This window comes from Arachis hypogaea, chromosome 15 (assembly GCF_003086295.3).
Source record: "Arachis hypogaea cultivar Tifrunner chromosome 15, arahy.Tifrunner.gnm2.J5K5, whole genome shotgun sequence".
NCBI lineage: Eukaryota > Viridiplantae > Streptophyta > Magnoliopsida > Fabales > Fabaceae > Arachis > Arachis hypogaea.
Window position 1 is genome coordinate 147332778 of NC_092050.1, and position 26836 is coordinate 147359613.

The following is a 26836-nucleotide window of genomic DNA, read 5'->3' on the forward strand; positions in this document are numbered from 1 at the left end:
AAATTGCTTTCTCGGTTTCTCCCTTTCTGTCTTCATTTCTTTTTTTTTTTTTTCTTTTTTTTTAAAAAGAAAAATAAGTCCCTGCGTCAACAACAGTTTTGCTTAACTTTTACCCAGTTTAGAGACTATAAGGCTGTGTTTGGTTTATGTCTTAAAATTATAAAGATATAAACACAAATATATAAGAGTACATAGATATAAAAAGTCATTAATTTTATATTCTGTTTAATAATTAAGACATGGATAGAATAGAACACACCATTTACAATTTTATTAAAAAGTCAATTTTATCTTATTTATTCTAGTATCACCATCACCATTTCTGCTTTTTCATACTCCTTCAAAATCATCACAATTTACTATGGCATCATCATCTTCAAAACCAACACAGATCTTTTTTAATTTTTGGTAATTCTTCATCCAAAATAAAATCAACCTTATAAGCATAAAAAATTTATCCAAAATTGCTAAAAATTAGCATAACAAACACAAATCTCTATCAATTCAAATACAGAATAATTTATCACCTCATCCATGGCAAAAAACACCACAAATAAAATTTAATCCGAAATTTAATATTTATAAAATAAACAAAAATGCTTCAATAACATTCTAATCGAATAATACAAACATTCAAATATTTTATTAAAAAAATTTTAAAACAAATACAAATTGAATCTAAAGTAGAATAAGGCAACAAAGTAAATGAAAAAAAAAAGAAAGAAGTGGAGAAGAATGAAAAGAAGATGAAAATGAGGAAAGATGGAAGAACATGACAAAAAAAATAAAGAAGTGAAGAAGAACGAAAAGAATATAAAAATGAGGAAAGATGGAAGAAGGACAGGACCGACGAGAAAATATCATATCTGTAACGAGATTTGTGGTTGCTTCTGCTGTAGATCTGCAGTTAAAGAGAATAAGAACAAAATGCGAATGGGGGAGAGCAGCTTCGTTGTTACGACAGTCGTTGTTGATGCTGATCGAAGGGTGAGGCAGAGAGACTTTCTTATTTGCTGAGACGCTACCTGCAAAGAGAAGACAGAAGACAAACAGCGCCGCCAAAGAGAGGATGGAAGCGACGCCATTGAAACCCAAATCGGGCAACAACAATGGAGGCTGAGAGAGGAAACGAAGAATGGTTGAAGAAAAAAAAATTAGGTTGAAGGGATAAAATGGTAAAAATTTTCCGTGTCTCAACTTAAAAATGAGTATCTCAGCTAATTGGAAAGACACAAAATACATGTTTTTTGTGGGTATCTCTGTGTCACCGTGTCTCTCTTAGTTTGTGTTTCACAGACATCAACCAAACGGTGCCTAAGAGGCTCCTTTTTCTGTCTTGACTCTCTAAAGAAGGGGGAAGGAAAAGAAAAAATTACTCCGAACAAAAAAAAAGATTTAGGCTATTTTATATTCTAAAAATATATTTGGCTAAAGAATTTTAATATGGAATAAAGATGTATATTTTTGCTGGAAATGGAGGTTTTGGTGTATATACAGGTGGGTAAATGTTGCAGAGGTGCAGGCACAACACGCAAGTAACGTGCTGATTCAGCACGCACCCAACGTGTTGGACACTTGTCTAAATCAAACGCAACATGCACCATCTGTGTTTGACATGTGGCAGCTTGGCAAGCAACACGCATGCTGCGTGTTGTACACGTGGCAGATGCTGGTTGGATGGCGTTGCAATACGTAACCTGCAAGGTGAGTCTTCTGCCTATAAAAATCGAAACTCGTAATTATTTTACTTCATTGTGAGAGAGGTTTTTTCCTCCAGGATTGGTGTGATGGAAGGCACTGCAAATATAGTGGTTTACTACAACGGTGAGGTCATACGAAATACATATGAGGGATGAATTTTGCGTATGAGAATACATTTTCATCTGTGGTTCTGGGCACTATAACGTTCGCAGAACTACAGTACGGGCTCTGTCAAAGCATAGAGACTGATATTTTAAAGAAGGTGACCAACATTCTCTATAGGAGTCCGGTTGTCGTATTTGGCAGCCTGATATAGTTTGAGATTATGCCAATCGTCGATGAATCATGTATTCAGCAGATATTTCATATTCACCAGCAAACTTATAGGTGCAACACCTGAGGATTGAGTTATATGTTGAGTTTGAGCATATAGTTGCGGATGAGGTTCAACATGACACAGATGTGCAAGATGACAAGATGAAGCGTACTTGGAAATGAATAATGATAGCGATGAGGAGTTTGAAGCTACGTACGAAGCTGGTAATGAGGACGACAATGGCAATGGGCGAGGTGAGGCAATGGCGGAAACTTTAGTAGTTCTAGCCGCAGTTAGTCAACCAATAGATGTTCCACCTTTTATGCGTAACTTAGATCTTGACGACATGCATGCACCGGAATTTCCCGAATATGCAAACATAGATACGTGAGGAGTGAATAGTATGTTTACTTGATTTGGTTTTAACGGATCGATAAGCGACAAATTTGTTTTCTTATAGGTGTTGCTGATCCTGAGGATAGGGAGTTTAGAATCGGAATGCAATACGGTTCAAGAAAAGCAGTCATTGTGGCAATTCGGAGTTACACTATCTCCAGAGGAGTCGATTACGTTGTTTATGAATCCGAGCCACAGACGTTCTATGCAAAGTGCAAGACTGATGGACGTGGGTGCAACTGGCTTATCCTGAGCCAACTCGATACAGAAGAAAGCCTGTTGGGAGATTTGGAGATACAACGGGAGGCACACGTGTTCCATGGGAATGATCTCACAGGATCACTCCAAGTTAGACTCAGACATGATTGCTGAGGCTATGATGCCATTGGTTGAATCCGACCCATCCATAAAGATCAAATCTATAATTGCGGAAGTCCAGACAAGATTCAACTACACTATTAGTTACCGAAAAGCTTGGTTGGCAAAGCAGAATTCGATAGCCAAGGTTTTCGGTGGGTGAGAAGAATCTTACCAAACTTTGTCGTTGTGGTTCTTGGCAATAGTTCAAAAGATGACTGGTTCACAAGTTCAAATAGAAACATGACCCTTTGTATAACGGGAGTCAAGAGGTGGACGATGTTAGGATACTTCATCAGGTATTCTGGAGCTTCAATTCATGCATAAGAGCTTTCAAATATCGATGGTTCAATACTTCTTCACGTGGGCATATGCTGTCGACTTATCCGCGAAGAGGGTGGTACGCAGCAGACAGAAGATGTGACGCCGAACATAGCACTTAACAGACTCCCATGTATCTAAAGACTATGTGTCTCTAATATGGCGAACCCATAAAAGCTTTATATAGCTTTTGGATGAACTGCTCACAACGGGTTCACTGTCGAATATCGCGAGGCACTGGGTGACCAAGAAGTCGTGACTGCTATCGGTCTAACCGGTCACAACCTCTCCATCAATAGGTACGCCGAATATGCGTAACATGTCCTCCAATGTCTCTGGTCATCACCTTTTCACAAGAGCAGATAGCATCGCGGAATGGCCTCTGATCACTCCAACTCTCGAGAGCTGGTAGAATCCGGTGGTTCGTAAGGCTTGGTCAACCGCCGGATGCCACGTCTCTGGTTGGTCAAACTTACGGGGCAGAAGATTCCTATTAGCCTAGTAAATTTTAACCACAAAAGAAATTAATTTAATAAATAGCAAAAAGAATAAATTAATAACAGAAAATAAAATAAATAATAATTACAAAAATTCAAATTTCTTATCATTCATATTCATATTTTTTATTAATTTTATTAATAAAATTATTTAGAAAAAATTATTCAAATAAATAATGACAAACTACTAAACCAATGCTAACCAAATAAATACTAACAAATTAACCAAAAATAATAAACTTACATAGTTAGGATGTCCAAATAGTTGATGATATGATCTTCTGCAGACGTATAATTGTGTACCATTTTAGATGTTCTAATCTTACTCTCAACTCTAAAACTAACTAATCACCCCTAACTAGGGGCAGAGTTAGATGAAATATTAGAGGGGGCCAAAAATATTTACATAATAAAATAAGACTAGAATAAAATTTTAATGGAGGTTAAATTAAAATTTATATATAATTTACATGTAAAAAATTAAAATTAGGGGGTCATTGCCCCCTTTTGCTACTATGTGGCTCTGCCCCTGCCCCTAACACAATAAATAAAACAAAATAAAAAAAAAAAAACCGTTGCTGCTGATGACTATGGCTTCATGAGATGAGAGTGTATGGTGATAGCGAATGGGGGAACGAAAATGATATGAAGCCAAGCCTCACTCTTCCTCCGTTTTTATACACCGAAACCAAACTAAACTATAAATGACACCTGTTCCCAGAGCAAGGCTTGCCTCTTGCATGGAGACAGTAGTCAACACATTACTTGCATGTTGCCGCATGGCCGACACGTGGCAAAAGGAGGTTACCACGCACCCTACATGTTGTTTGGATGGAGACACATGGCTTTCACGAATCTCTGCAACAGGTAAATGCATGTTGCTCTGCAGCTGCTACGTGACGAATCTCTGTTGGAAATCTCTGATAAAGTTGCTTTGAAAATTTGCGCAGAATCTCTGCTATGTTAACACGGAACCTGCGTGTTGCCTGGAAACACGACACGTGGCAAATCTCTGTTGAAAATCTCTGATAAAGCTGTTTTCATTTTACGAAAAGCTAACACAGAATCTATGTGTTGAGCAGTATTTTTGATACCTCCACATCTCTGTAAAATACCCTAAACACCAATATTTAACTAAAACACCACTTTCTATTCCATATATAAAATAATTTTTAAATATATTTTAAAAATATAATAAAAAACTTAATTTTCAATATACTAAAATATAAATTTTCTTTTTAATAATATTTAGTAAAATATTTTTTGTAATTTTCTTAAAATGTTAATAAGAGCCAAATTTTATCCATAACATTTTATAACAATTTTTGGTCCCACTATTGATATAGTAAATATTTAATATTGTTAATGTGCGTAAAGTATAAATATTATTAATTAAATAATATCTTTCTTAATATGTATATATATTTCAATGTTATAATTTTAAAGATAGAAAATATTAACCATATTTATATTAAAATGTGTTTTGTCGATTTTTAACAAATCAATGGTGGTTCGATTCTAATGGTCTGGGAGTGAAACTTACTCCTCTTTTGCAGGTACTAGTTTTTCTATAAGTGTATCAAAGGTTCTCGAATCAGACGAGCATAAAAAGGGAAATGAGTTCAAAAGGTGCAAAAGACCGAAAGAGTGTAAAATAAAGATTTTGAAAAGTAAAACTGACTGAAATCAAAATAGTTTGCATTGAATTTTAAATCAAGCAATTAAAATGCCTCCGACTGGATCAAAGAATTTTTTGACATGAAAAGTAAAGGTATTGAAATGTAAAATTGACAATGAAATTAAAATATGCTCTGAAAATAAATTAAACGGGAAAAGAAAAAGTTTACAGAAATTGTAAAATTGAAAAGTAAAGACAATGGAAGGAACCCTATAGAAATCAAACTCGAATGCAGACTCAAAAATTCGCTGGGGATGTGAGTGTGCTTGAGTGTATTTCTGGAGAAAAGTTCCAACTCATGTGCCGTACTGCTTCCTGTTATTTATAGCCCTCTTTCCATAACTGATCATTAAAGAATTTGTGCCCCTTTGCGTGCGCAGATTAAGGTAACCGTTCCCACTCTTTTGCCCAAGAGCGTTACCAAAAAATCCTTAATTCAAAGAAGGCCTTCGATCCCCTCCATTCGTGTAACTGCTCGATTTACCAAAGTATCGAAATCGAATCTGTGCCAAATAATTTCCACTTAATACTTGCACGTGTATCTCATTTAGTCCCTGCTTCCATCTCGACACTTTACCAACTTTTTCGAATCGGCTTAATCTTTCGAAAATAATTATTTCGATTAAGAAATTGCCCCCTAGGATTAATGTGTTTGCTTTCGAAGCCACTCCTTGGAAGATGAAACACTTAATCCTAATCCAGTCTTCAATTACTTGAACCAGTCATAATTGCCATTTACCTTTTCCATCAATTCTGACCCGTTTGACACGTCTCCCACGATTCACAGTCTCTCTCTCCACCACTTCGCCTTCTTCGCAAAGTCACCTCCTTTCTCTTTGAATTCTTTCTGCAATAACGGTTAAGCAAGAAAAACCCCCTTTAAATTCAAACCTCTCATCTTTGCTTAACTTTCTCGAATTCTTATTCTCTCCACATCTCTTGCATTTCTCTTTCTTGTGTAGCCTCTATTTTCCATTCTTTGTTTTTCTTTGCTCATCAATGGCTGCTTCTTCATCTCACGTCGCTACTCAAGACAAAGGTAAACGTCCTATGATGCAACTACCAGCTCCTCCGGCCTTACACGTACTGAACCAGGTCAATGATGAAGTCATTGATAACCCACAATTCCAAATCGATGATCCCAGAATTCTTATCCCTTTCATTGTAGGTGATGACACCCATTGTTTTATTGGTCCCATTGAAAGTTTAGAAAGGGCGAACAAGCGACTCCCTTACTTCCCCAATGCTCAAGGGGAAGACTTGTTGATTAATCAGGACCTTGACATCTCCTTTTTTACCAATAAAAAATTCTTCATGAATAACCCTAAAATCGCCCCTCGTGGAACTGACTTTTTGGCCTGGCATGAGCGTCTTGCACCAGTGAAGAACGCTGCCTGGGGGGCTCTTGGGATTCAAGATCTTCTATGACTTTCTCACTTTACTCCTTTAACACATCCTTAGATGATTGGGGCCATAACTCATTTCTAGAACAGGACTACCAACAATTTTTACCTTCCTTGTGGGATAATTGGTATGTCACTCCTCGATGTAGCTGCCATCACAGGGCTCCCAATTAGCCCTCCGGATCTTACTTCTGATATGCAACCTAAGCGACAGTACATCATTGCTTCTATGACTTCCTACAGTGACTTCATTGCTCACCATATGAGCGCAGAGAATGACCATGTTACAGATGATGAACATGTGACCTTTTTATTTTATTGGTTAAACGCAATAATCTTTTACTCTCGAAGTGTTTAAATGCAGAAGCTTTTCCTCCCACTTGCTGCCCTCCTTTATGAAGGGAACAACTTCAATTTGGCTAAGTTACTTCTAGGGCATATTTTCGAAGAGTTTGGCCAGTTTATCAACTGTCTTCGAAACAATTACTTGATTAGTACGGGAGGTCCTCTTTGGCTTCTCCAACTCTGGCTAAATGCCATTTTCAAAAAATATATGATAAAGCCTGGAGGTGGTGTTTCAGACAAACAGCATATCGAAGGCTTTCGACTGGCTAATTTCAAACAAAATTTTCTAGAAGCTCAATCGGATGAAGATCGATTTTGGGCTGTTTTTTTCCCTTTTCTACTCTTGTAAAAATTTCCATAACAAGGACCTCAATTTCACCCTTTTTCTGCGTCGAAATTGTGGTCCTTCCTGGCTCGAACGTCTCCTCTTCCCTAATGACACCGAAGAGAGCGAACTTGCCAACAGGAGTTGGGCAAGCCTACTAGCTGTGCAAGTGATCCCAACAGGGCTACCTCAACACAAAAAGGAACGTTTCAAAGCCACTCTGTATGCTCCTCACTATACAGCCAGACAACTCGGCTTCTCCCTAGCTATCCCAACTCTACTCCCCAAGAACAGCAAGCCCTTTTGCCATGTCACTTTAACTTCGAAGAAAGAGCTTGATGTTTGTCTCTTGAAGAATCAACAACAAAGAGAGGGCTATAATCATCTTGTTTATGATCGTAGCTCATTCATTACAAAATCTTGCTTTGATTGGTGGGCTACTTATTATTCTAAGTACAGTCGTACCTTAGAAGAAATTAAGAGTTCTGTTATCCGAGCGGTTCCTACTGTTGAGGGCTCTCCCAAGAGGCCTCTGAAAAGGAAAGCAGAAGCCACAGCTTCTTCACGACAACCACCAAAGAAAGGTCGACGGACTCCTTCGAATACTTCCAGAAGGGTAACTATACTTTATTTATATATATATACATTTTAACCAAAATTCTTCGAAAACCACATTTGCTTGCAATCCTCTTAATTTCAATCTTTCTTTAGTTACATTTGCAACCATCAAGCGAGAGCGCTTCTGATGATAGTGAACCATCCATCCAAAATATCCTTGCTGCATCCTCGAAGTCGGATGATGCGATTGATTTGGATTCGGGCTCTCAGTTGATTCGAAGACAAAGACCCGTTCCGGTAACATTATATTGCCTTTGAATATATTAATTTAATCAGAGTAAACCTCGACTGATGTATGTTGTATTTCAGCCTGTCACTGCTGCTCAATCGATCACTTCATCTCTTGCGCCTGACCAACCATTTCAACAACATCAACAAGATTTAGGGCAGCAAGCATCTCATTCATCAATTCAAGCTATTGCCTCTGCTGAACCTCTCCAGGTAGCTCCTCTAATTTTAATTGAGACCCAAATAGTTGATTTAACAGAATAACATGCTCACCATTCTCCAACACAAATTTTAAATATCGAACATTCTTCTCCACCAAACCAAGTTGAAACCTCTACCGGATTCCAGGTGGCTCCTGATTCTGACTCTCCTTCTCGAGTCTCTGAAACTATTGCTCATGATTCAAATTCTCCATCCTGAGTTCTGGAAACCATCCCTTCACCACAAAGAATTTCTAGTCCACCCAAGGATGCTGAACTTCCAACTCCTCCTGATTTAGGATCTGGAGATCTGGGTATAGTCTCTGAATCCACAGATGCTGACCTGATTACACTAGTTACCATCCTGAATCAAGTTGTTCAGGAGGATAAGGTGCCCATTTCTACCACTGCACTTACAGGTCCTTCTACATCCAATTTCCCGCCTGAGCCAAGTATTGATGCTCGAGAACAACTTTTGGCCCTTCTCAAGCTTCTGGATCATCCACCCACTGAATGGACAAATAATGCAGCCTTGAACTCAATTCTGTTTGATGTCCTAAGTTCATCTCTTGAACTTCAGGTTCCATCCCAACACTCTTCTATAATCAACCAATTCATAAAGGTTGCTAACAGGTGTGTATCTGCCTAATATAAGCTACAAGAGGTCAAAGATAAAGTAGCTAAAATTTGGTCTGAATCATATAGCTACACTACAGCTCTCCAGCCCACAAAAGCTTCCCGTGAAGAATTTGACTTAAGAATCTCTCAAGCCTTTTCTGCTCAAGCTTATTATGATAAGGAAGAAAGAGAACTTGAAATGGAATTGGCTCGAATCAATGAGAAACTTGCCAAAATTTGAAAGAGGGAGGCCGATATAGCAACACCTCTAGCCACTATCCAACACAAGAACCAAAAGCTTGTGCAAGAAATCCGTTCTATTGAGGCCAAACAAGAAGAATGTGAAAGCAACTTGGCCAGGCCCAATACGAAGAATATGAGCAAATCGAAGCACTTTCAGCTCTGGATAGTGAAAGAGTTAAGTTACATTCAGACTTAGCAGAGCTTATGGCGCCTTACCTTTCTCCTCCTTAGGATTCAGTGCTTGTAATGATATTTTTTATATCTTTAGACTTATGCATTTCAATTTTGAGTTAACAAACAATGATATTACTTTAAATACTTTCTGTTTATTGACTTGATTACAGTTCCAGATTCAATATCTTTGATTCGATATGTGTTTCCGAAATATAATCCAATCACTTGGAAACGACCTTCCCAAGTATGGGACCATTTGCCAAGAATTCTCGATTTCTTTTCCATTGAAAAAATAACTTTCAAACCCAACTCACCTATACTGAAGCATTTTTCTTTTACTTGATGGTTGTAATTTCGGGCAACATTTTCTTTTTGTCGAATTACGTTCTCAAGCGCCAACATACGCTCCGAGTCTAACTCATTCAACTCATCAAACATTGTATTCTAATAATCATCGACTGGAAAATCGTCTTGCTTTGACATTCTTAAAGTATTAAGATTGATTTCTAATGGTAGCACTGCATCATGGCCATACACTAATTTATAAGGTGAAGTACCTATCGACCCTCTTGGTGAATTTCGATAAGCCCATAGTACTTGGCTTAAAGTTTCATGCCAAGTTCGAGGTCTACTCCCGATTTGTTTTTTTTATCAAATTAATCAAAATTTTATTTACTGCCTCAACTTGGCCATAGGCTTGTGCATAATAAGGGGTTGAAGTAACCATATTAATATTTCTCGAAGCTGCAAAATTCTTGATTCACTGACCCGTGAACATAGTCCCTTAGTCAATACACAATGTTTGAGAAATTCCAAATCGATGGATTATATGTTCCTCAATAAAATATATTATTTCATTTTACCCAGATTCTATTAAAGGAACTGCTTCGACCCACTTTGTAAAATAATCTATTGCTACCAGAATAAATTTATGATGTTTCGATGAAGGGGGATGAATCAATCCAATTAAATCCAGAGCCCAACCTCTGAACGGCCATGGCTTAATAATCGAATACAACTCAGATGCTGGGATCTGTTGTATCGACCTATGCCTTTGACATTCTTGACACGCCTTTGCGTATTCGATACAATCTTTGATCATGGAGGCCCAATAGACATGATTTCGACATAGTACCCATTTCATTTTCATCCCAGCCTGATGAGCACCACATATGCCTTTATGGACTTCTCCTAAAATAATGTCTTTATCATCTTGACTTAGACATCTCGAAAGGCTCCCATCGACTCCTTTCTTGTACAACTCATCAGCCATTAAGACAGAATTCATTGCTCGCAATTTTATCTTTCTATCGACTTGAGTGCTAGGATTCTTTAAATACTCAACAATGAGTTTCCTCCAATCATCATCTTCCCAATCATCCACACATAGAACATCTCTTTCATCCACAGGCACCAATATTTGGCGGATATTTGCCAACTTTCTTAGTGTTTCTGGGCCTATCTTATACCTCGAAGCAATTTGGGCCAACTCATTAGCAATTTCATTCTGGATCCTTGGGATATGGACCAGTGAAACTTTTCGAAAAGAAGTTAACAATTCCCAAGCCGTTGCCAAATATTTTTGCAACCTCTCATTGTTACACTTGAACTCTTTTGATAATTGTTTTAAGACCAATTATGAATCCCCTAGGATTTGGACTTTCAAAGTACCTTTCCCAATTAAAATTTCCAGGCCTAAAATCAAAGCTTCATATTCTGCCATATTATTCGAGCAAGGATACTTTAGCTTGAACAAAAATTCTGATGGGATTCCTTCTGGTGACACAATGAGAATTCCTACACCATCTTTGTGCTTCGATCCATCAAAATATAACTTCCAATGATCAACTTTAACGTCGAGTACATTTGTCCCTTGGTCATTCAGATTGTTCGAGTTATCAACTAGAAAATCAACAATAACCTGGCCTTTCACAGCTTTTGCTGAGACATACTACAAATCAAACTCTGTCAAAGCTAGCATCAATTTCCCCAAACGACCTCGTAACATTGGAAAACTCAACATGTGTTTGACAAGATCAGTTTGTGCAACAACTTTCACAGGTTTAGCTACCATGTAACACTTTAATTTTATGCACGCATTGTATAGGGATAAACACAATCTTTCTATTGGGGAATACCTTACCTGATATCAGTCGAAACTCGACTAAGGTAATAAATTGTCCATTCATGTCCATTCTCATTATCTTGGGCTAGCATACACCCAATTGTGTTTGTAGATGCTGCAATGTACAGTTTCAAGGGCTCATGTGGGCGAACATTTGCCATTATTGGAGCCTTAGATAAATAAGCCTTTATCGACTCGAATGCCTGTTGATGCTCATGTGTCCATTCGAATTGTGAATCATTCTTTAGTTTTACTAAAGGTGCAAATACTCGAGTTCGGCCAGAAAGGTTCGAAATAAACATTCGAAGATAATTTACTTTTCCTATGAACGATTGCACTTCTTTTTTCGATTTAGGAGAGGACAATGCTAATATTGCATCAGCCTTACTCTTATCGATTGCAATTCCTTTTTTGTGAACAACAAAACCTAAGAAGTTTCCTGCCGACACACCAAAGGCACATTTTAAAGGATTCATTTTTAATCCCTTTTTTCGCATAGTAACAAACGTCTTTCTTAAGTGATTAATGTGTTGATTCACTGAATTTGACTTGACCATGACATCATCAATATATACCTCCATAAATCTCCCGATATACTCATGGAATATGGCATTCATTGCACGTTGGTAAGTTGCACCAGCGTTTTTCAAACCGAAAGGCATAACCACCCACTCATAAGTGCCTAATGCCCCGGAACAACGGAAAGCAATTTTGGACACGTCATCTTCTGCAATGAAGATTTGGTTATATCCTGAATAACCGTCCATAAAACATAAAATTTTATTTTCTGCTGCGAAATCGATCAACATATCTGCTATTGGCATGAAATACTCATCCTTCGGGGTGGCATTATTTAGATCTCTAAAATCAATACACACCCTTAATTTTCCATTTTTCTTCATTACAAGAACAATATTCGAAACCCATTCAACATAACGTGCGGTTCGAATAAATTTAGCTTTAATCAACCGTTCTATTTCTTCCTTAATCTTTTGATTGATTTCTAGAGCAAAACGTTGAGGAGTTTACTTCACAGGTCGAGCATTTGGTTTCAACGCTAATCGATGCTCTACAAGAAAACGATCGAAACCAGGCATCTCATGATCATCCCAAGCAAAACAATCTTTAAATTCATGTAAAAGACGAAAAAGTTCAGTTCGAAAAGAATCTGCAACATCTTTACAGATATGAGTAATTCGAACATCATCAACAGATCCCAAATTAATTTCTTCTAAGGGATCTTGGGATTCAAACCCTTTTAAGTGATCCTCATCTTTTACTGAATATTTTTCAAAACCCAAATATTCTAAATCATAGATGCAATCAAAAGAGAAATCAACAGATTCATTATAGAATGAACTTAATCATTTGCTGGATTAACAACAGCTTCATTTTCGATACAATAAACTTCTGCTATTTTATCAGTAGTTTGACTAATAATATCATTTGAATTACATAATGAAGAAAAACTTAAAACATGAATAAATTCGATTGAAGACATCGAATTCTTACTACTAAAAGAAGAAATTACGTTCCTAAATGATTCAACTTCATCAGAAGAGCTAACTCTACTGAAGGAAAGTTACTTATATAATTATTTAAAATTACCAGGTAATCCGAGACATCTTGAGCATGTTCCATCGAACAACGTCTCAAATCCATTCTAAGACGAACAATCCCCACCAGTTGGGGGCACAGCAAGGTGTGGATGGCGCAGTTTCACCGCCAAGCCTTCTGAAGACAAATAGCAGCCCTCACAGTTGTAAGAATTTAACACCCTGTCAACATTTAAAGGCTTCAATTTCGAACTATATACCCTAAAATCGACATATAGATGTTCGACATATAGATTCGAATTAGCCTTAACAATTTCAGGCTTTCCATCTTTTGTCCAAAGGTGGACACTCTGATGTACAGTAGATGGTACAGCTCTAACTCCGTGAATCCAGTCCCGACCCAATAAAGCATTATAGCCTGCCCTCGAAGGCACCACCACGAAAACAGTGTTTTTCTCAGAAGACCCCACCTTCACCCCCAAGGTAACCAGACCTTTAGCAGGAGTAGAAGCACCACTAAAGTCTATTACAACAATATTGGTGGGAACCAAATCATCAGGATGCTTACCAACTTTCATCAGCATCCTCTCCGGTAAGAGATTTATTGTTGCTCCACCATCAATTAAAACTTTATTTACTTTATTTCCTCTTATAGTGGTAGTAATATGAAGTGGGCAAAGATGAGAATTTTCTTTTTCAGAAGGCCTCAGAAAATACCCTGGTTCATCCTCATATCGGATGAAAGAAAAGGCTTCTTCAGCTTCCATATCATGATCTTCTTCAGGGTCGCCTTCATACTCACCCAAGTATTCAGTTGGAATAATTGAAATAGTTCCAACCATTTCATCATCCCCCTCTTCGAAATACTCTTCATCCAAATCAACATCCTTGTCGTTGTCAGCACCTGGAGTATTAGCTACCACCTTGCTTTTATCCAACTTCGCAGGGGAAGGAATACCCTTTGGGCATGTTTCTCCATCAGAGGGAAAGACTATTCGAGAGTGCACCGAGGGCGTTGTCCCCTTGCCTTTACCAGAATGAATTTTCTTATTTTGCGGTTGATCCCGTCTTCCTCTACCCCTTGAGTACCCTCTGGCTCGGCCACAGCGGTAAGGATATTGGCCTCGAGCATCTCGATTCTGGAATTCTCGATAATTTCGAATCCATTGAACTCCTATAGCCTGAGAACGGCTCATCGGTGCGACAGCATTTTGCTGAGGAGCCTTGGAACTTTATTCTTCCACTCGTCTAATTGGTTGCTTTTGACGAGCCTACTCCTCTCTATGAGCCAATTTCTTTTTCATCATCTCTTTCTCAAAGATTGCTGCAGCCTCAATATCAAACACAACATTGCATCGAGGACACAGAGATACGTCCCGATCTTTAAGTTTTTACTGCATAAGGAACTCCAATAATCCATCCCCTGCACCAGGGTATATAGATCGGACTTATGACTCGAAATCACCTAGAGCCATGTCAAAATCATAAGACATTCCAACCATATTTACTCCAAAATATGGTTTAGCAAAACTGGCCTCAGCATCGAAAGGATCAGCATCGACTTTCATCTCTTTCTTCCCATCATCAAACTTCAAACGTCCTTCCATAATGGCCTCCTGTATGAGGTCCCTGAAACGAATACAGCTGTTAGTCGAATGACTAGTTGCTTGGTGAAATTTACAATAAGATTTCCCTTTTAAATCTTTCACCGAAAGTAATGTTCTACCCTCAGGCAGAATTAATTGTTTATCTTTAAGCAACACATCGAAAATCTGATCAGATTTCGAGATATCAAAACTATATTTCTTTCCACTCTTTAGTTTTGAATCGTTCAACTTTTCGTTACTAGGGAGCTTTTTAAGTAAAGAACAAACATATGGAGGACCCTTTTTAAGTTCAGCCAAATCAACCTCCGCCTCGAAATCGAACTCCTCTTCCGAGGATTCCATGGTCACATAAGCAACCTTCTCCTTTCGAGTAAAATATTTACTCTTTAACCTTTGTTCATTCTTATATTTCTCTTTTTCCTTCTTCATAAGTTCAACCTGACGAACCCTTTCAGCCAAATGGGCCAAATCAGCTATATACACATTAAGCAGTTTTCAACGCATATAGAATCCTAACCCCATAACTGCTATTTTCACCACTTAACTCTCAGGTAATGACACATAACACCTACTTCTATCATTTTTGAAACGTATCATATAGTCATCAATGGTTTCACCATCTTCTCGTTTCAAAGCTACTAGATCAGGAACTGCTACATTCAACTCCCCTTGATAAAATTGAGCATGAAAAGAAGTTTTCAACTGATTCCACGTCGTTATCGAATTTGGTCTGAGATTCGAAAACCAAATAAACGCATTCTTCATTAACGAAGAAGGAAAAAACTTCATTTTCAAATTCTCATCATTGACTAGATTCCCAATCTCGACCAAATATCGAGCGACATATTCAGTAGTCGATTCTCTAACTTCCCCCGCAAATTTTGTAATTATTTTTGGATTCTTCACCCCTCTTGGCACTTCGGCCATTTGAACAACTTGAGGGAAAGCAGATACAAAATGGGGTCAGTTCATAAACCCAATGTTCAAACCGACTCGATTGAGTACATCTTCCATAATCCTTGTGACTTGATAACGTTCACCACCATGATTAGCATGTAATCGGGCTAGAACATCATCTTCATTTTGACCACGGGAAATTATCTGAGGATTTTCTCTGTTTAAAACATTGTTTTCATTTTGAAATATATTTTTGAAACCCTCATTATTTCCCCTGACATCATGCCTTTCGCCTTCATCATAATCAACGATTCGAGCAATCCATTCAACTTGCCTTGCAAGATGTTCGAATTTCGATTCGTGATCAGTAATTATAGGATTTAGAATTGTAGTCATTTGTTGAGTCAATAAGTTGACCAAACCATGATGACTTTTCTCTATATGTTGTTGAAATACTGCTATAGAATTAGAGTCATTCGACGTAGAGCCCACATTATAATCACGAGAGAATTCGAAATGCTATTGTGGGTTTTGAGAATTATTTACTCCATTTACACTACGAAAACGAACATGAGGAACAAAACCACTCACTGGTGGAGTATAACCAGGAGGAAGACCATAAAGAGGCCAACCAATAGTTACTGGAGACTGAACAGGTGGTAAGTGACCATGTGGACGAATATTACGCCCATTGTTTCCAGTTTGTACACTAGTAGCCACCGTACTTTCACTTATAATTAAACCTTCCAAACGTAAAGTAAACGTCCGAAGATTGCACAGTTACTGGTATGCTGTCATTGGTGGACGACCCACCATTCACATTTGATACTTCATCAGCCATGTGAATAATCATTCCACTTCTCAATCGCATACACCAAATGACACCAAAAATCTTTTGACACACTTCATTTTAAAACTGTCCCTACCTGGCACGCCAATTTTTTTTGTCAATTTTTAACAAATCGATGGCGGTTCAATTCTAATGGTTTGGGAGCGAAACCTACTCCTCTTTTGTAGGTACCGATTTTTCTATAAGTGCATTAAAGGTTCTCGAATCAGACGAGCATAAAAAGGAAAATGAGTTCAAAAGGTGCAAAATACTGAAAGAGTGTAAAATAAAGATTTCGAAAAGTAAAACTGACTAAAATCAAAATAGTTTGCATTGAATTTTAAATAAAGCAATTAAAATGCCTCCGATTGGGTCAAAGAATTTTTGACATGAAAAGTAAAGGTACTGAAATGTAAATTTGACAATAAAATTAAAATATACTCTGAAAATAAATTAAACGGGAAAAGAAAAAGTTTGCAGAAATTGTAAAATTGAAAAGTAAAGACAATGGAAGGAACCCTACAGAAATCGAACTCGAATGCAAACTCAGAAATTCGCTAGGCATGTGAGTGTTCTTGAGTATATTATTGGAGAAAAGTTCCAACCCCTGTGCCATATTGCTTCCTGTTATTTATAGCCCTCTTTCCATAACTGATCATTAAAGAATTCGTGCCCTTTGCGTGTGGAGATTAAGGTAACCGTTCCCGCTCTTTTGTCCAAGAGCGTTACCAACAAATTCTTAATTCAAAGAAGGCTTTCGATCCCCTCCATATCAGTGACGGATCTAGAAAATTTTGATAGTGGAGAAAATATATATATATAATAAAAATATTATGTGTACATAAAAATCAGTTATTAAATTATTCATTAATCATTATATATTTGTATATAAATATATATATATATATATATATATATATTGTTTAATTTATTTTTAATGTGTATTTTTTATTTCAATATATATATATGCATGTGGTTATTTTCTATGTACATATAACATGATTAGTTTTTAAAATATCTAATTTACAAATTAAAATACTAAAATTATAATTTTAATAATAACATATAATTTAAAATTTTATTATTTAGATTTCATATTTTAAAAAAATTAAGTAACTTTTTTTAACAATACAATCGAAATATCTCTCTTTTTATATAGAATAATGCTACACATTTATGTTATGTAGTTGTTACGGGAAAAAATTAAAACTAATATAAAAAAAGATAAATAATACTCTTTCGAGGCGATTTCTAAGAAAAAAAATAAATTTCATTTAAATTGTGAATTTATCATTCTAATAATATCTAATATGATATTTTTAAATTGGCTATGAAGTACCAAAAATTAAATAAAATATTGCTGTGTGGACAAATTCAATAATTTAGTAGGACAAATAAATATTATTATCATATACTACTCAAAAAAATTTCAAATTGTAGTGGGGGCGCTTGCCCCCGCAATAAAACATGTACATCTGTCCCTGCCTCCATTTGCCTCCATTCGTATAACTGCTCGATTCTCCATTTGAGTAACTGCTCGATTTATCAAAGTATCGAAATTGAATCTGTGCCAAATAATTTTCACCTAATAATTTGCACATGTATCTCTTTTAATCCCTGCTTCCATCTCAACACTTTACCAACTTTTCGAATCGACTTAATCTTTCGAAAATAATTATTTCGACTAACAAATAAATTAAGAAGAAGACCAATATAAAGTCACGATATGAGAACCGAAAAAATAAATTAATAATATTTATTTAACTAATTTCGTAATTATTATGTATGTTACTAAGAATATTAAATATCTTTTAAATTTAATAGAACGAACAACATTATATCAAATTAAAGTCATTCCAAATAAAAATAAAATATTTCAATGGACAGTATTCCAAGTAAAATTCGATCCAAAACTAAAATAATTCTTTAAGAGAAAGTATAAGGAGTCAACGAAATTTTTATATAATGTGTATAATGGAGGTTTAGAGAGTATTAGAGATATAATCATTAGTGTTACTTTTTCTCATCAGTTGAAGTTTTTGAGATGAGTGGTATCATGACATGGTATTAGAGTGCTAGATCCGCAGTTTAAGGTTTTGGGGAGATGTTTATTATCGCTAGTACTCGGATGGTTATTCTAGATAGTATGGGGGTTCATTTTGTAACTCACTAACCCATTGTACACATTGTACAAATAGTCCATTGTCTCCATAGTGGGATCCATCCTTTAATCTACTTTTAATTGATTAAGTATTTTCACACTTTTTAAAAACCAAAATTTTGTAAGAAAATTTAATAAATTATTTGCTTAAAAATACTTCTTATATTTTTTATTCAAACACAATTATTTTTTAATAATAAATTTTAAGAATATAAATACTTTTTTAACCTTCGTCCATCGTCCCATTGTTTGCTAACTTTGCTTTCCCTGATAATGAAGTTCATGATCTATAATCAACCTCCAAATAAGGGGAAAAAAAAAGAGTATATATTCGACTTGCCTTGATGAACAAGAAAGAAAGAAAATATCCACGGCATTTGAAAACGCCACAAAGCAACGAATTGGATAATAATGGATATAGGTCGAACCTTCTGGAGAAACCACACAAACGGCACCCAAATCACACAAAGAACGTTCCAGAGACACTCATTTCACCAAGCCTCGAATATATATCACCATCTCTCTACCATTCTTTTCAGTTTTCAATTTTTCTTCTTCACTCACAACCGGTTTTCTTCATTCAATTCATCCTTTCGTTTTTCTTCAAAACTTACCTCGTGTTTTGCAACGATGCCGACTCGATCGACGGGGACCATAACGCAAGACTGGGAGCCTGTGGTTCTGCACAAGTCCAGGCCCAAGGCCCAGGACCTTCGTAATCCCAAGGCCGTGAACCAGGCCCTGAGGTCGGGCGCCGAGGTGCAGACCATCAAGAAGTTTGACGGGGGGTCTAACAGGAAGCCCGGGCCTGGGATCAATGCGAGGAAGCTGGAGGAAGGGACGGAGCCCGCGGCGCTGGAGCGGGTGGCGGTGGAGGTGAGGCAAGCCATACAGAAGGCCCGTCTGGATAAGAAGATGAGCCAGGCAGAGCTGGCGAAGCAGATCAACGAGAGGCCGCAGGTGGTGCAGGAGTACGAGAACGGCAAAGCCCAGCCCAACCAGGCTGTGCTCGCTAAGATGGAGAGAGTTCTTGGTGTCAAGCTCAGGGGCAAAATCGGAAAATGAAAGAAGATTTTCCTTTAATAAGAGTGCTTTGTGTTGTGGTGTTGTGTTGTGTTCTGTTCTGTTCTGGATCAGGGTCTGTTGTTTAATATCTGATATGATGGAAGGGAACGTTAAAGTGTGTGATTTTAGGGAGAGTGTTAACAAAAGTTTGATAGTGTAATGAGATCTCGCTGTAGATTAATGTTATTATGACTTATTCGATTTTAAAATTTGGAGATTACATTAATTTGTATATGAAAATTTCATTAACTAAATTGTTTGTTTTCCTAAGAATAACATTGTTATAAACTACTATAATTGTACTAACAGTTGAATTAATGAAGACATGTATTTAGTGAGACACCACGAGACCAAAGATGGAAATGCTTTTCCCAAGTTACAATATGAAAAAAAAAAAAAAAGCCGTAAATGCCCATAAAAACAAATAAAACAAAACACAGTAGCATATAGCCTTGAGACCAACCTGGATGTTCTTTTGATCATCTGAAACCATGAGATTCAGAGCACTACCATCAATCAGAAATTCCGTTGCAAAGCAATCAAGATTACCGAAATCTTTGGTCAATAAGCTAAGTTGAGCACCCTGCTCTTTCCAACTAAGGAAGTATATACTTTTATGGATGAAGTTTTTTTACCTGAGAAAATGTTAACAGATATTACCTAAAAGAGGAAGAAGAAATTAATTCTAATAACATCCATTTATCTGATTCTCATTTTCTTTTTTTCTTTTCACTTCTCTGGCACTTGTTCAATATATTTAAGATAAGCATTCAAAGCTTATTTCACTCAGAAAATTACAGGGAAGCAGATGATTTCAAAATTCTTTTAATTTTCCATTTAGTAAAACTTGTGTAAATATTAAATACAGATGCAAATAAATAAACTTTGCATCCCATTTTCCCATTGACTACTATATATAAACTTGGTTGCTATTGTTTAAGCTCACAACATGTAATGGTGGTGCATAAAAAAACGCAATCCCATTCAACTGAGTGCCAGTCCACTTGTACAAAATAATTTTTGGACAAAATAATTTTTGGACCAGATGCTATCAACAGATGGCCCTGAAGAGAGGCCAAGGCAGATATAGCTCCTTTTCATTCCTTTGTGTACACCTCTGAAACCTGTGAGAATGAACCAAAAAAAGGCATCACTCAAAGTTTAGCCAAGTGACAAAAATTCAGCCAAATTTTGAGAAAGCAACCCCGAAGATGCCAGCGTTTGAGGATTATCGGTATTTTTTCCTAAAGAGAACAGCAGGATACGTCTTCTCCTTGCACATAAGCAGTGCCAACAGCCAAAAGTGTTTCATTTTCTTTAGAGGATGTATTCTACGAAAAAAGACAAATCACAAAATAGAATTAGTGAGGCCAAGCAGCTAAAAACATTATCTATTCTGTTATCATATTCAGCACTCAGAAGGAAAATACAATTACCAGCAGTGTAACCATTCTCACAGGCATTTTCAGAAGTTTGCATAGGAATTGTTGCCTTTGTTTGCCAAGGGCCACCAGACTTATCTGGCTCCATAATACGAACCTCAAATTCATCAACAGAATAAAAATGGTTTTGTTCATCAGGATTTAGATTCTGGCTCTCACTATGATGGTTGGAATCTTGTTCACCTAGAGAAACAACTTGATTAAGTGGTTTAGGAACCTGGTTTTATATCAATAAACAGTTTTGATTACTTTCTGAACAAATTAGCAAACTGATTAATATTTCATAATATATGAACTCAACAAGCTACAACACAACTTACTAAACAGGACACAATCAAGTGAAAAATGAACCAGAGCAGGACTAGTTAAATATGGTCTGAATGTCTGATCCTTAACACAAATGTTGGAAATAACAATAAATATATTGTTTTTTTAATTTCTTTTAATGCATCAATCATAAAAAATTTCAACCACAAGGAATACTTAATCATATTTAAGGTGTAATAAATAAAAAAAATAAAAAAAAAGGAAAAGAATACACACTTTTTAATTTAGATGTGGAACGGAGAATGGTGTAGGATGCAGAGAGAGAATGGTGTAGGATGCAGATATGGAGTGTATAAGTGGTTTACGCAAGTGTGGTGTTAGGAGTAAAAATCAGACCATCCGATTTTTGAGTACACAAATCGGACCCTCCTATTTGTGTTTAAAAAAATTAAAAAAATTTAGAGTGTGTATTATTTGTGTACTCCAAATTTTTTTAATTTTTTAAATACAAATTGGAGGGTCTGATCTTCACTAAAATTTAAATTTCCTCTTTCACACTAATCGGACTGTTCGATTAGTAAGCTTAATTTTTTTTTACAAATAAATCGGATGGTCCGATTTCTTCGTCCCTATTTTAGAAAAAGTTATTCCTCCGTCTATGTCTATCGCTCACATTTTCCACAATAATGCACAACACACACATACTTCTCATATCCCCAGCTGATACCACGAACAACTCATCTATATTACTAACTAAATCTGATTCTCTTGACATATCAGAATGAATTTCTCCTCTTCCAAATATAGTGTATCTAAAAATCACCTGATGATTGATGAGAATTTAGTGTTCGATGATGATTCAGTGTTGGACGAGGGGATGAGTGGGTTGGTGAAATTGGCTCCGAGGATTGGATATGTGGAACTACCTCTGAGACCAGGCGGTTGACCATTTCAGCCGCAGAATATACAAGATTATATCTTAGAAGTTCGTTCTGTCCCATGTAGAAGGAGGGATGTCTCGGTTGAAGATCGTGCTGCTGCACCACCGTGCCGTGCATGAAGAGCGCTCCCGTGGAAGATCGTGCTGCGGCACCACACGGACCATAATTAAATCATTAAGAAATAATCATTAAGAAATTATAAATTTATTTTATTTTAATTTGAGGTTGTGAAATTAGATTCAAATACGTGCTGCCTTTGGATTGCATAGCACACCTTAATAAAACTAAAAGAATATAGAGAAGGTGCATAAAGAGTACACAAATAATACATGAAGAGTACATAAAAAATACAAAAGATATATTAAAAAAAAATATTGCATTCTTTTTTATATATGTGCATACCATTTTTTATCTGTGTCTCGATTCCAAATATTGGAAGGGTTAATTCGCAAAATTAAAAGAATTTAATTAATTTCTTACTTAAGGACACTACACATTCATCGAATAGCATATTTATTATAAAGTTTTTGTATGCACTATGATTTAATATGTGAATATATTTTTTTTTTAAATAAAAAAGGGTACTTTGTTTGTTTATTTATTTATTTATTTTTATATATCATTCTACATGAATCATTCTTTTGGCAAATTTATTATTTTTTTTGTTTTGCATGGATTGAATCATAATGATTGATTTTAATCTTAATGGATCAAAAAAAAATTTTTTGCCATATGAATTTGTTGAATTCAGTTATAATTATGTTTTTTTTAAGGTCGGAACAAGACACCATTAAGATTTAATTCATTTTGGAATTTAAATATTTTTAATTGTTACATAAGGAAACTAGTAACAATTTGGATTATTATACCCATCTATTATAAAGATGTGGTTTTGAAATAAATTGATTGAACATTATGCTGCCAAAGTAACCTCTTTTGTGAAAATTGATTTATTCAAAACATACGGTGATATGTAATTTACGCGAATATTGGTCATCCCAAAAGAAGGTCTATATTTGGCCGAATTACATATACATATTAATGGTAAATACATGTTTGGGTAACAAATAAAGAATAAAGTAATGCTTATTATTTATGCGGAAAATAATCGGCCCAAAGGAAGTTTATTGTTTGGCCAAATAATAAGTATTGCACACTTTTGTTTATTTTCTATTAATTATGCGGTCAATAATCGGCCCAAAGAAAGGTTATTGTTTGGTCAATTAATAAAAAATATATGCGGTAATAAATAGGTTGTGAAGTTTAAGTCTCTATGTGCGCATTAAGTCGGTCCAAAGAAAGACTTCATGTGTGACAGGAATTTTGCTAATATTTGATTAGTGCAATAAGAGTATCACTTACAGTTAATTTTTCTATCCAAAGATTGAAAATTAATGTTGTTCTAGATATCTCAGTATGGATTTTTTTCATTATTTTACTAATGTTTACTGCATGTTTATTTGTTCTAATCCAGAAACTATGGCTTTAGCTACCAATATTTCTGCACAAATTAGCAGTATTCCTATGCTGAATGGTTCAAACTTTAAAGTTAGGAAGGATACCGTGGAGATTGTCCTCGGTTGTATTGATCTAGATATAGCTTTTCGATAAGAAAAACCCACTTCCACTCCGAAAAATCTTAATGAGGTTAAAATAGAGAAGTGGGAGAGATCCAATCGAATGAGCATTATGATCATGAAACGCTCAATTCCTGAGGCGTTTCGGTGCTCAATTACTGAGGATAAAGATGCCAAACAGTTCCTAAAGAATGTTGAAAAATTCTTTACTAAGAATGAAAAGGCGGAGGCAAGTAGTCTTTTGAGCAAACTTGTCTCCATGAGGTATAAAGATAAAGAGAACATAAGAGATTACATTATGGAAATGTCTCATCTTGCTTCAAAATTGAAAGCACTAAAGTTAGAGTTGTCTGAAGATTTACTCGTGCATTTCATTTTGATTTTCCTTCCTGCACACTTTGGGTAATTCAAAGTGAGTTATAACACTCTGAAGGACACTTGGTCCTTAAATGAGCTTATATCTCACTGTGTGCAAGAAGAAGAGAGGCTACAGCAAGATAAGACTGAAAGCGCTCACATGGCTTCATCTTCTCAATATAAAAGAAAGCGTGATACTATTGCGGATGTGCCTTCTCAGCAGAAAAAGGTTAAGAAACAGGATCAAGTTTCAACTTGTTTCTTCTGTAAGAAGGTGGGACACATGAAGAAGGATTGTACCAAATATGCCACCTGGCGTGTAAAGAAGGGTATAATTCTGCTTTCATTTTTTCTGAGGCTAGTTTAAGTTATGCACCTGTTGATACTTGGTGGGTAGATTCTGCTGCTACTACTCATGTAAGTGTTACTATGCAGGGTTGCCTATGGAGCCGACCACCAAGTGATGCTGAAAGATACATCTATGTGGCAAACGGCAATATAATTCCAGTCGAAGCTATAGGAACCTTTAGATTATTTTCCATGAGTGGATTTTACTTGGATTTATTAGAGACATTTTATGTACCATCATTTAGACGAAATTTGGTTTCTGTTCCTTGTTTGGACAAATCAGGTTATTTTTGTTTGTTTGGAGATAATAAAGTTAGTCTCTTCTATAATTCGAATAATATTTGCTCTGGTCATTTGGTGGATAATCTATATAGGCTATAGGCTTGAATTAAATTCCTATAATAATGAAATACTGCAAACAGGTACAAAAAAAAAACTAAATGAGAATTCGGCATCATTATGGCACAAGCGCCTAGGTCACATATCTAAATAGAGAATTTAGAGGCTCGTGTCGGATGAAATTCTTGGACCCCTAAATTTGGCAGACTTTAAAGTCTGCATTGAGTGCATAAAGGGAAAAAGGACAAACAAAAGAAAATTAGGTGCCGAGAGAGCTAAAGATGTCTTAGAACTGATACATACCGATATATGTGGCCCATTCCCTACTGTCTATTGAAATGGACAACAGTACTTTATTACGTTCATAGATGATTACTCTCGTTACGGGTATCTATATTTAATTCATGAAAGGTCCCAAGCCTTGGATGTTTTCAAGTCTTTCAAAGCTGAAGTTGAACTTTAACTTGGAAAGAAAATTAAAGCTGTCAAATCTGATCGTGATGGTGAATACTACGGAAGATATGATGGTTCAGGTGAGCAACGTCCCGGGCCTTTTTCTCTTTTCCTAGAGGAGTGTGGTATTGTTCCACAATACACCATGCTAGGCAAACCTAGCATGAATGGTGTTGCAGAGTGAAGGAACCGAACTCTTAAGGACATGGTGAGAAGTATGATTAGTCATTCTTCCTTGCCTGAATCACTCTGGAGAGAAGCCTTAAAGACCGCAGTGTACATTCTTAATAGGGTGCCAAGCAAAGCAGTTAACAAAATCCCATATGAAATTTGGATTGGGAAAAGGCCCAGTATAAAGCATTTGCATATTTGGAGATGTCCAGTTGAGGCGCGACCTTATAGGCCGTATGAAAGAAAATTGGACTCAAGGACAATTAGTTGCTACTTCGTTGGTTACGCTGAGCGCTCACGGGGGTACAAGTTTTACAATCCTGTATCAAGGTCTATTTTTGAAACGGAAAATGCGAGATTTCTTGAGGATGTTGATTTTGGGGGGAGGGGGGAAGAAAATATTAGGAATGTTGCTTTTGATGAGGATTCTGTAACTGACAATGATCAGGTCCTTGTGCCTATTGTTGTTCAAGATACAATTATAGTACAAGATCAAAATGAGAATCCTACTGTAGATCTAGTTACAGTACAAGAGAACAATGAGAATATTGTTGTTGCTCAAGATACTGCTACAGTACCGAAAAATAATGAGAATCCTCCTCAACCTCAACCCATACAACAAGCTCAACAACCTCAAGAAGTACCATTAAGGAGATCCAACAGAAAAAGGGAGAAAACCCATCTATGATCTCAAACAAGCTTTCCGTCAATGGTATCACAAGTTTAAGGCATTACCTCATATGGTTTTGAGGTAAATATTATAGATGAATATGTATACCGCAAGTTCAGTGGGAGTAAATACTTTTTTTTGATCTTATATGTTGATGACATTCTACTTGCCAGCAACGATATAGGCTTGTTGCATGAAATTAAGAAATTTCTATCGAACAAATTCGAAATGAAAGATCTTGGTGATGCCTCTTTTGTATTAGGAATCGAGATACTAAGAGATCGTTCTCAAGGTATTCTTGGATTATCACAAAAGAACTATATCGAAAAGATTTTAAGTAGATATGGCATGAAAAATTGTAGACCAATGGACACACCTGTAGCTAAAGGAGACAAGTTCAGTCTCAAACAATGCCCTAAAAATGATCTTGAGAGGACAACAATGCATGATAAACCTTATGCATCAGCAATAGGGAGCTTAATGTATGCTCAAGTCTACATACGTCCCGATATATCATTTATAGTGGGAGTGTTGGGTAAATACTTGAGCAATCCAGGCATGAATCATTGGATAGCTGTTTAACGCGTAATGCGTTATTTAAAGAGAACAAA

At 36.3% G+C, this 26836-nt stretch overlaps 1 protein-coding gene across 1 annotated transcript; it reads left to right on the forward strand.

Moving 5' to 3' along the window:
- The first annotated feature begins 17700 nt into the window (after positions 1–17700).
- LOC112751181 (multiprotein-bridging factor 1c) lies at positions 17701–19880 on the forward strand. The gene has a single exon (XM_025800240.3). The coding sequence runs from the start codon at positions 19007–19009 to the stop codon at positions 19658–19660; it is 654 nt and encodes a 217-aa protein (XP_025656025.2). The 5' UTR covers positions 17701–19006; the 3' UTR covers positions 19661–19880.
- The last annotated feature ends 6956 nt before the right edge of the window (positions 19881–26836 follow it).